The following is a 14,314-nucleotide window of genomic DNA, read 5'->3' as shown; positions in this document are numbered from 1 at the left end:
TATTGCTTCAGAACTTCTAAACAAATGCCCTACCCCCTAAGAAATGCAAAAAAAGTGAATAACAACTTGTGTTTCTGTATTTCTGATTTTCCAAGTTTTCCACAGCGAATGTATTTATTACTTTATACAATGGAGAAGAATTACAGTTTTAGAAAGAGGTTAGCTTCTATTTGGGCTAGTACCTTCAATTCAGGTTGCATCTAGCATTGTTGAAGGACTTCAGAGGGCTGAGGTTTTTAGTTGTGTTTCTAGAATCATCGGGGCTCTGGCCGTTTCTGTAAGCCAAGACTCAGGGCTGCGTCTGAGGGAGCTAGTTTCACTGTGCATCTGCCTCGTGAAGATGTCTGACCAGACCCCAGGGATACCCCTGGACATAGTGAGCCCCTCTCTGGAAACTCTCCTTCCCTGACCGGGTCTCCCTGCTCCAGGAGCGGCAGCGCATGTCCGACCGTCTGGAGGACACCAGCCTGCGACTCAAAGATGAGATGGACCTGTACAAGCGCATGATGGACAAGCTGCGGCAGAACCGCCTCGAGTTCCAGAAGGAGCGGGAGGCGACGCAGGAGGTGGGTCCCAGGCCAGCAGGCACCAGGGCTCCTTCCAGCGTCCCTGCTCCTGCCAACCTGCCTCTCTCCCTCGCAGCTCATCGAGGACTTGCGGAAGGAGCTGGAGCACCTGCAGATGTACAAGCTGGACTGCGAGCGGCCAGGAAGGGGCCGCAGTGCCTCCTCTGGCCTAGGCGAGTTCAATGCCAGGGCCCGCGAGGTGGAGCTCGAGCACGAGGTCAAGCGGCTCAAGCAGGTGGTTCTAGCAGTCTCTGTGTCCAGTGGGGCGGGGTGGCTGGGTCCACCGCCTGGGTTTCCTATGCAGGATCTGTGACAGGGGAGCCCAGAGCTGTAGCGGCACTGCCTGTCTGCTTCTCAGCAACCTGTTTGTCAGGGCTGGCTGTCCCATTTCACAGTCAGGAAAATCGATCCGCAGATCTCCCCCTTATATCCATATAAAGAAATAGACACTGCTGTTTGCCTTGGTGCTCAGGGTGGAGGATGAGACTATACCCAGCTGCAGTATAGTGCCCGCTGGCATTGGATTCTCCCAGAAGTAGACCCTGAGGCTAAGGTTCCTTTTTTTTTTTTTTTTTTTTTAAAGAGACAGGGTTGTCTTGCTCTGATACCCAGGCTGGAGTGCTGTGGCACAGTCATCGCTCACTGCAGCCTTGAATTCCTGGGCTCAGGTGATCTTCCTGCCTCAGTCTCCCACGTAGCTAGGACTACAGGCACCCACCACCATGCCCAGCTAGTGTTGTTTTTGTTTTTTGAGGCAGGGTCTCACTGTGTTGCCCAGGCTGGAGGGCAGTAGTGTGATCACAGCTCACTGCGGCCTCAAATTCCTGGGCTGAAGCAGTTCTCCTGCCTCAGCCTCTCGAGCAGTTAGGACTACAGGAGAGCGCTACCACACCTGGCTAATTTATTTATTTATGTAATTTGTAGAGATGGGGTCTCCCTATATTGCCCAGGCTTGAACTCCTGGGCTCAAGGGATCCTCCCACCCTTAGCCTCTGAAAGTGTTGGGATTACAGGAATGAGCCACTGTGCCTAGCCAGAAGATTGCATTTCAAGGAGCGCTGCCTTAGCTAAAGACCGTTGGGTGGGGGAGTGGATCAGGAGGAGGCAGTGGCCAGTTGGTGCTGGTTGAAGTGTCAGCTCTGCCTGACCCTGCAGGTGGAAGAGCCTGCAGCATAAATTATCCTTCTGAGTTTGTTCCACTGGGGACAAAGGGGCTGATGGCTGTGCTCTCACAGAAGTCCTAAAACCCCAGCCCTTCTCCTAGTCTAGGGGTGGGGCGCCCAGGGTCCCAGGTGTGAGCATTAGGGCTCTTTAGGCAAAAGCTGGCACGTGAGACTGGTGATGGGATCTGGGTGGGTCTGCCTGGGACAACTCCAGCCAAGCAGGATTCAGAGCATGGCTGCCGGGGAGCCAAGGAAATGAGATGGCCGGCCTGCCCAGAGAGCCCAGAGCATCACTTCCTTCGGCAAGGGCCAGTGTTGGAGGCCGGGCTGCTGGGTGGGTGGTGTCCCTACGCAGGGCCCAGGGAGGAAGGGGTGGCCAGGAGCCTTGGCTGCTCTGAGCAGGGCTATAACTCCTCCACAAACCCTGTGCACTCCCAGGACGCCGGGCCCCTGGACCAGGACCCAGCCCTCTTACCCCCCAGCACCTGGCAAAGGCTGCAACATCTATGGCCCCTTGAACTGGCCGTGATGCATACCTGTGGGAATGGCACTGGCGATGGGTCGGGGACGGTGGATGTGGAGAAGTGGGTTCCAGTGGGCTGTGGATGCCTCTTGGGGTTGACGTCGCCTTCGTCCTTCTCTCTGTAGGAGAATTATAAGCTGCGGGATCAGAACGATGACTTGAATGGGCAGATCTTGAGCCTCAGCCTCTACGAAGCAAAAAACCTCTTTGCCGCCCAGACTAAAGCCCAGTCTCTGGCTGCCGAGATAGACACTGCCTCGCGTGATGAGGTAACCACATCACTGGCTCTTGCTTTGGGGCCTGGCCGCTCCTCTGTAATTCCTTCTCCCAGCCCCCACCTGCCCAGAGTGAGAAAACCAGGCCAGGGTTTGGAGAGAGTCCCATCTACAACTATCCCACATGACAGAGGGCAAAGCCGTGAGCAGGGGAGGGGGCTGCTGGAGAGGTCAAGTCAGCTCTGAGTTCTGCCTGTGCTGGAAGGAGTGCAGGTGTGGTTCCGAGTGCCGTGTGAGTCTTAGGTCTGCCAGAAAAGTGCCAACATAGCCAGCTGAGTGGATCAAGCCGTGACTCTGGGTTAGGCTATCACTCCCACTCTTCCCAACCCAGAGGGAGAGGACATTAGCATTTCTCCAGCACCTGCTTCTTCTGTGATGTGTTTTCACTTAACCTCCTGATGACTCTGAGGCTTTAGGAACAGCTCCACATTCCAAGCTGGGAAGGTGGAACCCAGGACCACCCAGCTAGGGAGGGAGAGGGATCCAGCTGTCTCCAGAGCCAAAGCCTACCCTTCCTGCCACACCAGAGTATGCTTATGAAAGGCCGGGCCTCCAGAATGCCCTGGCTGCATTTGAACAGGAATTGTAAGACACTCTGTCACTGAGCCTTACGCTCTGCCTGGGACACGGGGCGATGAACTGACCTCTGTCCTCAAGGAGCTCCCAGGTGAGCTGGGCCCCAGCCGCAGGGCAGAGGCAGCATGTCAGCAGTGTCCGAAAGAACACTGTCCTGGAGGAGAGCAGTGTGGGGCTGGGGGTGGGGAGAGGTGTTCCAGGCAGGAGACAGCTCCCCTTTGGAGTCTTAGGGGCCCTGGGGCTTTGTGAGTCTTGATTGTAAATGACTTTGGCCCGTGTTCTCTACTTTTACGAAAGATTACCCATACCTGGGCCCACTCTACAAACTGATCCCATTGGAATCTCTGGGGGTGGGGCCTGGGCACCTGCATAGGTAATACTAGGGGCTGAGCCACTTCGACACTCGTCCTGGCATCCAAATGCTGAGGCTGTCCTGGGCCCGCCTTGCCCAGGGTCTCCTGATGCCCTCTGTCGTCAGGCACTGGCCTGCGACAAGCCTGGGAATCTGGACTCTGCCTGCACCCCATCCCAGGCCCAGCCACTGACCTATCTTTCCCATTTCCTTCAGCTAATGGAAGCCCTCAAGGAGCAGGAGGAGATCAACTTCCGGCTGAGGCAGTACATGGACAAGATTATCCTCGCCATCCTGGACCACAACCCTTCCATCCTCGAGATAAAACACTAAGGCACGGGGCTGGCTGCAGAGCAGCCTTAGGACCCTAGAACCAAGGGGCAGACCCTGCCCAAGGATGCAGGCCTAAGCCGGGCCTCACACTCACACTGTAAATGTCTCTCTGGCCACCATGCGTTACGTGTACATGTGTATATATGTGGGGAGGCTGTGCACACGAGCGAGGGGTGAGTGGCCGTGGCTGTGGGCAGCATCCACACGGTTAGCCGTGCATGCACTTTGTGGCCCCTTTGCAAGGGGCGGAGGGTACTGGAAGTGGGAGGGGGCAAGGTCTGCTATCAGGAGTTACTGTAAAAACAAGAACTGGAAGCTCATGTTTCTGGTACTGGGTAAAATGATTCTACCTCTGGGGATAAGGATCCACATTCGCTCTAGTACGATGGGCTCTTTCACCCCACTCCTAGTCCCCTGGGTGTGGGAGCAAAATTGTGATCTTTCCTAGGAGTTCGAATGCCCCATATTTGTGTCCTCGCCAGCTCTTTGGCCACCTTTCAAGCCCCGGTGTTCAAGCTCAGAGAGGATGAAGGGGCATCTGGAGGGTCCATGAGATGGGGCCCTCACCAAACGCCTTGGCCGCCGGCCGGCAGCCCTCTGTGATGTGTGTGCAGAGTGAATAGAGGACTCAGGTTTCAGAGGAGCTAGTGCGGAGCACCCTCATCCTGTAGAGTTCAAACACTCCCCATCCGTGCTACCTACCTCCCCGTTTCTGTTTTGGTTTTAAGACAATGAAGCAGCATTCACTGGGTGTAACATGAAGGGATAAAAACGAAGGAGAGAGTTTGGGATGGGATGTCTAAGGCAGGAGTTGACATCAGGCAACCAAAGAAATGAGTTTTGGGGAGGAACACAACTCCCATCCCAGTTTCCTTTCCATGGCTGCATGTTAAGATGGATGCATGGAGAGACCATCTGCCTGGCTTCCTGTCTTCATTCTCCATGCAGCCTGGTGATGGTAGGCCTGGGTTTGGATTTCAGAATCTGAGCTCCGGGCTCCACTCACGTGGCAGCAAGACTGCTTCATTCCAGCGTTTAGAAACACGTGTATTTGGTTCTCAGTCATGGGAGCACTTGCTGCACTGGTGGGAGGTGGTTGGGAAAGTTGCAGGAAAACCTTAGTCTTCCATCCTTCCGATCCATGGTGGAAATTCATGCCATGGATTTTTAATGGATCTTTTGTTCTAGGCAGCTGGGAATAGACATGGTACTTACCTTAGAGTTTTCCAATTTATCTCAATTTTATATGGCTTGTGATTCATTTTCTTAATCCAAATATATATAAACGTGTGTGGTCTTATTTTCCCCCCTGCAGTTTCTTGTTTTCTTCAGCACATCTTATAGTATGAGAAGGAAGGTTTGGGCATGTTGGGAAGGACAGTGGAGGGGGAGACGCAGAAAGAGAGGGCACTGACAGTGAGGAGAGGGGATCTGGGGACTTGGGTGTGACCCCTTCATGACAAAGACAGGGCTGTGGCCAGGACCAACCTTCAGTTCCATTCCAATCAGCCTTTGCATTTGTTGGGTCTCGTGGCTTCATTTGAATCCTATGTTGGGGATTAGTTTCATGCTGCAAATAATGGGGTTGCATTGGTCTGATCCAAGACTTTGGAGCCACCCACACCGGGAAGACTAGGCTAGGCAGTCGGTCTTCTGGAGTTTCTCAGCCCCTTAGGACGCGGGTCTTCTTGGGCTCCCCCAAGAGTCTGCAAAGAGGCAGTGGAAGAAGGCATGAGGAGAGGGTCTCTTGAGAATTTGCCAATAGGAAGCAATGGCCGTGGCTGAAAGGAACAAGACAGATCCTGACATAGCTTTGGCCTGGGTGTTAGGTTGAAGGAGTACTGGTGCGTGGGGGCCTTGCCCCAGGGTTGAGTATTTTATATGTAAAATGTTATCTACTCTTTGGCTGCACTGGAATTTCAGAGAAGGCTGCAGAGGCATGGGTTCCACAGCCTGAGTCACAACGTGGGAAGGAATCTGCCACGGGAAAGGCGGGTGGAAGGAAGCAGCTGGCAGCCTGGGGTGTGCTTCAGGCTCCTCCCTCTAGGGGGCGCCGTGGGAACAGGCTCCAGGAGGCGGCTGGAGTCCAAAAGGCCCCCGGGACCTGGTGCAGTGCCAGAGGGGCCTCTGGAACAGGGCTGGCTTTTAAATGGGGGGCTGAATTCCAGCTCACAAACACCTCAAGTCCAACCTTACTTTCTTCAGCCAGAATACATTTCTTGTAAAACCTGGCCTACCTGCTTGGCTTTTAAAGATCGCATATGTTTGTAAAAATATTCTTCTGGGCTCAAAAGCTAGCTTGAGGGGGCAGATGCCCCAAGGGTCCCAGCTCCACAGCCCCTGGCAGGTCCCAGAGCCCTTGGTGGTAGGGATGGAGCTTGATCTTTGTTTCTGCCCTTACACCTCAGTAGTGGGGCTGCAAGGTAGTAGACAGGATGCCTAGTTAAGTTTGAATTTCAGATAGACAAATAATTTTAGAATGAACATCTGTACTTGGGACAGATGTTATTTTTAGAGATAGAATCTTGCTCTGTTGCCCAGGCTGGAGTGTAGTGGTATGGTCATAGCTCACCATAACCTTGAACTCCCAGGCTCAAGTGATCCTCCTGCCTTAACTGCCTCAGTAGCTGGGACTACAGGCATGCACCACCACACCCAGCTAATTTTTCTTATTTTTTGTAGAGACAGGGTCTCACTGTGTTGCCTCACTCGAGCTGCTGGCCTCAAGTGACCCTCCCGCCTCAGCCTCCCAAAGCACTGGGATTACAGGCACGAGCCACCATGCCTGGCCAGGACATATTTGAAATGCGGAGATTTGAAAAATTCTGATGATGAGACTGAGTCCTTAGACATTCCGGTTTAATTGTTGTGGGTGTGACCCAGGCATGGAATTTTGTAAAGAGCTGCTCAGGTAATTCCAATTTAATTGCGTGTCCTACTTGGGGTTTTTTTTGTTTGTTTTTATTGTTTTTGCTAAACCTGGCAACCCTACCGAGTAGGGATTAGCAGTAACTTATCTGAAATCTAGAGGTGTTTTTTGGGTGGGGCGAGGGTTTCTGTAGTAGACTCAGACTTTACATGGCCCTGAGCTGCCCTGGTGGTCAGTTGGAAGTCAGGCAAAATGAACTGAACCAGGAGTGAGCTTTGTATACATTATCTACTAGAAAATGAAGTGCCTCCTGGTTCAGCAAGTCCCTGTGCGGTGAGAGGCTTTAAGAAAGTTCTAGTAATAATGTTTTTTTTCTTTTAACGTTGAATTGGCCAGAGTTAATCCTAGGTCATTTTATTTTAAACTGGTAGATTTCTTTGTGAACTGTCACAGAGAAATTCCTTTTCGTGACTTTATTTCTGACCTATTTAAAACATGAACAGGCCAGGCACGGTGGCTCACGCCTGTAATCCTAGCACTTGGGAGGCAGTGGCAGGCGGATCGCTTGAGCTCAGGAGTCCTAAACCAGCCTGGGCAACACAGTGATACCTTGTCTCTACCAAAAGTTAAAAATAAAAGAACACAAAGCTCAGGAACCTGCACGAGGGCCTGGAACAGTGGGCTTAGCTTTGGCTGTGCATTGGAATTACCTTGGGAGATTTGTAAGCTTCTGCTGTCTGGGCTGAACCACCAGAGGTTCGGATTGAATTGGTGGGGGTGTGGTCCAGGCATCCAGATGTGCAAAGACCTCCCCAGGTGATGATATGCAGCCCGAGGTTGAGACTTCCCTGTCCTGGAAGGTCATTGGCCAGAGGTAGAGGAAACTGGTCAAAGTGGCTATTGGGCTTGTCAAGCCCGTGGCTGAATGACAGCGAGCACTCTTGCTGGGAGGGTACCCTTTCCTTTATGTTGTTGAATGGTCCTGGCCTGCAGGATGGGAGATCAGATGCCTTCAGGAGCTGGTGGATCCAACTGTTCTCACCAACCCGGAGGTTAGCAGACCAGAGTGGGCGGGCAGGACCTCGGCCTGGTGCCCCTGGAGTCAGTGGGTGGCATGTGTTGGGATATACTGGCTACAGGCTCATTGCAAAGAGCAGGTAGAACAGAGTCGGCAGGGAACTGACAGGTGAGGCTGTCCCCCTGAAAGCAGCCTCAGAAACAGCTGCCACCTATTTGCATAGCTGAGCAGGAGGAGATAATTTCTTTGTGGGTTTTGCCTCTGGTCTGTTTCCTGACTGGGTTGATAAGGGAGTTCCAGCTCTTTCCCTGTTAGCCAAACCAGCATCCCACTCACACACTGGACACTCCAGGTGCTAGTCCGCTGGTGCTGGTGTTCAGGGGAGTGGGGGTGGGGGATGCAAGTGCGAGTTCTTGGTTCCAGTGAGGGACTTAGCCAGCAGAAGCCTCCAGGGGCCAGCAGGGCCAGGTGAAACTGGGAGAAGTGAAGCCCTCTTTCTATGTCCTGTGTGTGTGGTGGGGTTTACTGCATTAGCAAATTTAAACTTAAAAACGAACTCTAGGCCAGGCACGATGGCTCGCACCTGTAATCCCAGCACTTTGGGAGGCCAAGGCGAGTGGATTGCCTGAGCTCAGGAGTTCCAGACCAGCCTGGGCAACATGGTGAAACTCTTGTCTTTATTTTTTCAAAAAACAAACACTAACTTTAGACGTGATCATACCAGGAAAGTTTTGCGTGGTCACCATGCCAAGAAAATGACTTTGGTTGCCCGGCAGATCCACAGTGACTCTTTTTCAAGGGCTATTGTGGATTCTAGATTGAGGAAAGGGGCCACCTAGGACTCAGTGCTGGTATCCTCCACAGTCCTTTCTCCCAGACTCTGGCCCTCCCGTTGGGACCCAGGGAATCCCCTCTAGGGTGACGCTGCTGGCTGATAAGACTGAGGCCTGCTGCGCCAAGGGACCTCAAGTTAGAAGGGCCGTTCCTTCAATGGATGACTTTGAACGCTGATCCTAGGCACCTGCCAGGTCCTCACTTCCTGCCCTGAGTGCACACATGGATGGAGCAGCCAGCAGGAAGCAGGAGAGGCTGGAACCAGGAGCCTGCCCTACCTGCATGGCAGGACAACTCCGAGGCCCTTCTGCCATATTCTCTGCTGCCCACCAGAGAAAACAGGCTGCTTTCTAGAAAGATTTGTTTCTAAAAGTGTAGACCCTGGGGAAGTATAATGCCACCATGCTCAGCAGGCAAGGTTTCCCATATGGCCTTCCTGCCCTGACCTCATAGGTTGCTCCTCTCCCCACCTGTAAGGTAGAGATGTCTGCCCCGGAGCCACCAGCTGGGGATGGCATCCAGGCCATGTCTCCTGCAGGATCCAAGTGCTGTTGTCCCCAGGGTAACCCTGCCTCCTGCTGGGGCCCATCCGCTTTGCTGTGCTGCACAGGCTGTTTTCATCTGCATGGTTTGCGGTCTTTGTCCTTGTGCCTTTTCTTCCCCATCGCCACTGTACAGGATTTTCCACATTACCCACTGCCTCCTTTTTTACATAGTCTCGTCTCCCTGACATTTCCCGAGCCTTGTAAATGTGTACTTTTTCCACGTGCCTCCCCCAGGTGAGGCCAACTCTCCCGGGCACATTCATCCACAGGGATCAGGCCCCACTTATCCTTGGCTCACTCAGCCTGTAGACTTGGTAACTTTGTACAGAATCTTTCATTATTGTCTTAAACATGGGGGGCTAGGACCCACTTAGTCCCTTCTCCAGCCTGCAGCTAGTTTAGGAGCCTTGCATTCCAGAAAAGGGCAACTTGGTGTAAAGCAGCTTCTCCCACAGAGCTTTTCCTGCATTGTTAGCGATGTCCGGCAGAGCATCACTCTTTAACCTGGGGCACTGACTGGCCCCAGCGGACATGTCATGGGACTGCAGCCACTCCGTGTACCATCTCTGCCCCCAGAGGAAGACCTGTCCGTGGTTCCAGGCCTGCCTTGAGGCCACCACATCTGTGTCTAGAACAGCTGCGGGCCCCACTCGGGCCGAAGGAAGAGGCGTTAGCTGCTGCCCTTGCCTGCTGTGAATACCTGCCCAGCCCTTCCTTGTCTGCTGAGGTGCTCAGACCAGAGTGCCATTAAATACCGACTGATGTCACAGAGCGGACGGTGCATTGCCGAGGACTCACTCACAGCTGTGGGCCCCCTTCCATCTCCTCCCACTTTCTTGGCTGGGTCTTCTGAGGCCTATGTGGAATGAACTACACACGTGGCCTCATGCCCAAAGGTTTGTTCGATGGCTTCAGACTCTGGGATTCAACTTGAGTTTTTTGCCCCAGGAGGCTCTGTCTGGAAACAGGCTTAGTTTTAGGGCTGGGGTGGGACCTGCCCTGTGGTCCCCAGGGAGGGGATAGTGGGGGTGAGGCCCTGAGGCTGTCCAGGGTCCGAGCTCTATGCCTCCAACCTGCTTCTGCCTCAAAAGGAACAGGCTGTTGGTGGCAGGCTCCTCCCAAGGAGCTGTACTGTACAGACCAAGGTGTAAATAAACAGTTTGCTCTTCTCGCCTGACTGAACCGAGTTTCTTTGGTTGCGGGAGGGTGGGCAGAAGAGGCCTAGTTCCAGGGCTCACAGGGACAGACAGTCTCCCTTAAAAAGAGCAATCCCCTACCCCTCACCAAGTTTGTGGTTCCCAGGGTGGCTGGTGCTGTCCCCAGGGGCAGCGTGGAGTGGGGGCAGTGTCACTCTTCAGTCCCTAGGGGAGAAGACGTGGATCCCAGAAGCCTCTGTAACACCACCATTCCAGCCACAGGGCTATGATGTTTGGAAACTTTGTCCTCTGGCCATGCTCTTTCCCACTGAGGTCTTCCTAGGGGTTCAGTGGGGTCCCCGTGCCATGCTTCCTCCATGTCCGCCACTGTGGCTCCCCAGGGTGACTGCCCAATGCCTCCACTCAGGACTGGCTTCAGACCTGCCAGTGCTGGTCTCTGCCACACCATCAAGTACCAAGGTGGTCCCCAGTTTAGTCACCCAGACCCCTGGATTTCTGCCCTCTGCCCCTTCCTCTCTTATGGGATTCCAGGCATGAAAGTGGCTTCACAGGTGGCCCAGGCCCTCCACCTCCCAGTGCAGGCCCTGGTGCCATGAGTCCTCTAGGGAGGGCAGACAGCTCCCCACTCACTGGACTTACATAGCCTCCTGGCTCAGGAGATGTCACCTCCAAATCCTGGGAGTGCTGTGTCATCCTGGATCTTTATTGCCTCCTCCCTGTTTTTTTTTTTTTTTTTTTTTTTTGAGACGGAGTCTCGTTCTGTCGCCCAGGCTGGAGTGCATTGGCCAGATCTCAGCTCACTGCAAGCTCCGCCTCCCGGGTTCACGCCATTCTCCTGCCTCAGCCTCCTGAGTAGCTGGGACTACAAGCGCCCGCCACCTCGCCTGGCTAGTTTTTTGTATTTTTTAGTAGAGACGGGGTTTCACCGTGTTAGCCAGGATGGTCTCGATCTCCTGACCTTGTGATCCTCCCGCCTCGGCCTCCCAAAGTGCTGGGATTGCAGGCTTAAGCCACCGCGCCTGGCCGTTTTGTTTTTTTAAGATGGAGTCTTGCTCTGTTGCCCAGGCTGGAGTGCAGTCGCACAATCTCGGCTCACTGCAATCTCCGCCTCCTGGGTTCAAGCAATTCTCCTGTCTCAGCCTCATAAGTAGCTGGGATTACAGGTACGCAACACCACGCCTGGCTATTTTTTGTATTTTTAGTAGAGAACATGTTGGCCAGGCTGGTCTCAAACTTTTGAGCTCCAGTGATCTGCCCGCCTCGGCCTTCCAAGGTGCTGGGATGACGGGCGTGAGCCACCGCGCCTGGCCAGTTCCCTCCTTCCTCCACATATTCCTTCTTTCCTTCCCAACTGGGGCTGCCAGATTTGGCAAGTAAGAATACAGGATGCGTAGTAAAACTTGAGTTTCAGATAAGTAATCCAATGAGCTTCATCTTTACTTGATTACAAATAGGATCTTTACATTGCAAAGACCCTGTTTCCAAAATGAGCTTGCATAGGTATCGGGGCTTAGGACTTCAACATATCTTTTGGGGGGACACAATTCAACTCATAACACCTATTGAAGGAGGTCTTTGGAATTGCCTCAGTTTACCATCCTGGACAGAGGTGGGAGCGAGCACTGCTGTATGTACAGGCTGTACCCTCTGCACAGGTGTGTTCCCCATTCACCCATTTTGGAGAACATTGCCTTATAGTCCTATTAAAAAATGATGTCATCCATGTGCCCCTTTGAGGCCACAGTACCTACTAAAGGTGTTTCATCACTGGATCCCATCGACTTACCAGGCCCTCAATCAATTAGAGGGCCCTTTAGGGTCATCTGCTGGGCCCAGGCTAAAGCAGATGAATGGGTGGAAAATATCTGAGCACAGAAATCACTCAACCCACCAGCATCATCTACCAAGCACCACTCTGTGTGCCAGGCACTGGGAATTCGTACAGGCAAGGCCTCTGCCCTGTGAAGTCCCCACGCTCCTGGGGGAGGGGAGAGATATAATTGATTTCCAGAGTGATGAGCACTACCAAGAGGAAGATATGGGGGGCTTCGGGAGCTGGGGGCAAGTGGATTGAGCCCACTCAGGCATCAGGTATGGCTTCTCCCAAGGAAGGGGCCTTTCAGCAGAGCTCCAAAGGACTGTAGGATCTAAGGGAACTGCCATGGGGAGGAGATTTGGAAAAAGCACCACCCTTTCAGGGTGCTATGACTGGGAGGTGGACAGAGAGGGGAATTGTGGAGGGCTGCAGCCTAGCCAGGTGGTATAGAGTCTAGGGGGCCAAGGGTGGATCTATCGCATTCACTCACTAAGCGGATGCTTCACCAGCACCTAACAGATGCCGGGTGCAGGGGAGGTGCTGGGCTCATGGCACAGGGAGCCTCTAGAATGTACAAGAGAGGTTCTTAAAACCACCCCACCCCAGCAATTCTGATTCCATTGGTGGGGAGTGGGGCTTGGACACTGGGATGTTTTTTAAAGCTCCCAGGTGATTCCAAGGTGTAGCCAATGGTGAGAATCATGGGGTATAAAAAGGGCACTTAGACTCACATGAGGAGGCTTCAACTGAGACTTGGAGGAGGAGAGACTGGCCAGGTAAACGAGATGGGAGGGCAGGGCGGAAGCAGGAGCAGAAACAGCAGGTACAGAGGCCTTGCCGTGGGGAGGAACTACGAACCAGCTAGCTCAATGGTGAGTGGCACTGTGGGGACTATGCCAAAGCATTTTAAGCTGGGGGTGGCCTGGTCAGGTCAGTTTCAGATTTGAGTAGTGAGAGGTGAGGGTGGCCTGGACTGCGGTATGTCTTAGCTGGGACTGACTTGACAGAACACAACAGGCTGGGAGGCTTACACAGACACTTATTTTCTCACAGTTCTGGGGGCTGGAAGTCCAATCTCGAGGTGCCAGTAGGGCTGGGTTCTGGTGAGGCCTCTCTCCTTGGCCTGCAGATAGCCGCCTTCTCGCTGTGTGTTCACATGGCCTTGTCTCTGTATGCAAAGAGCTCTTTCTCGGCTGTCTCTGTTGTCTTAGAAGGACACTAGACCTGTTGGATTAGGGCTTGACCCATATGACCTCATTTAACCTTACTTACCTCTTCAAAAGCCTCATCTTCAAATACAGTCACACTGGGGTTAGGGTGGTAGGGTGGTTGCTTGGGCGAGGGAGTCGGGGTTCTCACAGCCTTGCTGGGAGGGTCTACGTCAGCCAAGCCATTTCTCCAGGAAATGATCAAACTACTCCCCCAGGGTGGAAAGCCCCTCATTCTTAGAACCAGGCTTTAGGCCCAGGGCCCCTGGGAGCAGCAGGTGATAGCACCACCAACCACTGGATCCAGAGACCCATCAGGTCAGCAGCCGGGGTGCTCTGAGAGGATGGGGCCAGGTCCTCTTTTTTGGTTAGTCCAGCTGGTTGTCCACTCTTTCGAGCCCTGGGGAAGCGGATTTGGCCTCATTCCTCCTTCTACCACCCTCCCCTCCCAAATCCCTGAGCCTTATCCAGTGCTTGGCCCACAAGAGGCATCAATGAGGTGGTTAATAATGATTGCTTGCCCTTGTTTAGGGCTTACGCTAGACCAGACAGCGTTCCAAGTGCTTTGCATGTCCTGAGTTATCTGACCCTCACAACTCCCTATGAGGTGGGTAGTATTTCAGATGAAGAAACAGCCACAACAGGTGATCTCATTGGCCACATGTCACCTGGGATTCAAGCCCAGGCAGCCCAGGGATTCACCTGGGATTCAAGCTCAGATGGGGCAGGGTCACTGCAGGCTGGGAAGGCAGAGAAAACAGGCAGGACACATGCTGAGCCCTGGAGCCTGGATCCCTTCTCCAGCAACAAGGGGTTGTGACATGAGCACGACTGGAGCAGAGCCAGGAGGTGGAGCCTGCAGCCCTGCTCACAGCTATGTAGGGCTGAAGAGAGGACCAGGAAGGGTGGCAGCTCCACTGTGGCTCAGCCTGGCTGGCTGGACTGTGCCTTAAAGTGGGCTGAGGGGGTCAACCCCGCACCAAGTCCACTGGGAGCAGTTGGGGGCTCTAGGGCCCAGGACATCTGGAGCTGGCTTGAAGCCAGACTTCCCTGGAACTAACGAGGTGGCTGGGATTGCG

The 14,314-nt window shown here is 53.5% G+C and overlaps 1 protein-coding gene across 3 annotated transcripts in view; it reads left to right on the top strand.

Moving 5' to 3' along the window:
* Positions 1-10,225, top strand: part of RAB11FIP4 (RAB11 family interacting protein 4) — a 150,052-nt gene extending 139,827 nt beyond the window's left edge. For 2 of the 3 annotated variants that reach the window (XM_033184284.1, XM_033184285.1), the window contains exons 10-13: positions 429-566; positions 643-801; positions 2,378-2,521; positions 3,672-5,093. In XM_033184284.1, coding sequence (XP_033040175.1) covers positions 429-566; positions 643-801; positions 2,378-2,521; positions 3,672-3,788 — 558 coding nt within the window. In that variant the 3' untranslated portion in view covers positions 3,789-5,093. Of the gene's footprint in view, positions 1-428; positions 567-642; positions 802-2,377; positions 2,522-3,671 lie in introns of all 3 variants that reach the window. The other variant, XM_033184283.1, reaches the window with a different exon arrangement.
* The last annotated feature ends 4,089 nt before the right edge of the window (positions 10,226-14,314 follow it).

Source organism: Trachypithecus francoisi, unplaced genomic scaffold, assembly GCF_009764315.1.
Source record: "Trachypithecus francoisi isolate TF-2019V2 unplaced genomic scaffold, Tfra_2.0 Lachesis_group20, whole genome shotgun sequence".
NCBI classification, from domain to species: Eukaryota; Metazoa; Chordata; class Mammalia; order Primates; family Cercopithecidae; genus Trachypithecus; species Trachypithecus francoisi.
Note: the sequence above shows the minus strand (reverse complement) of the source record. Positions and strands in the feature narration are given on the sequence as shown.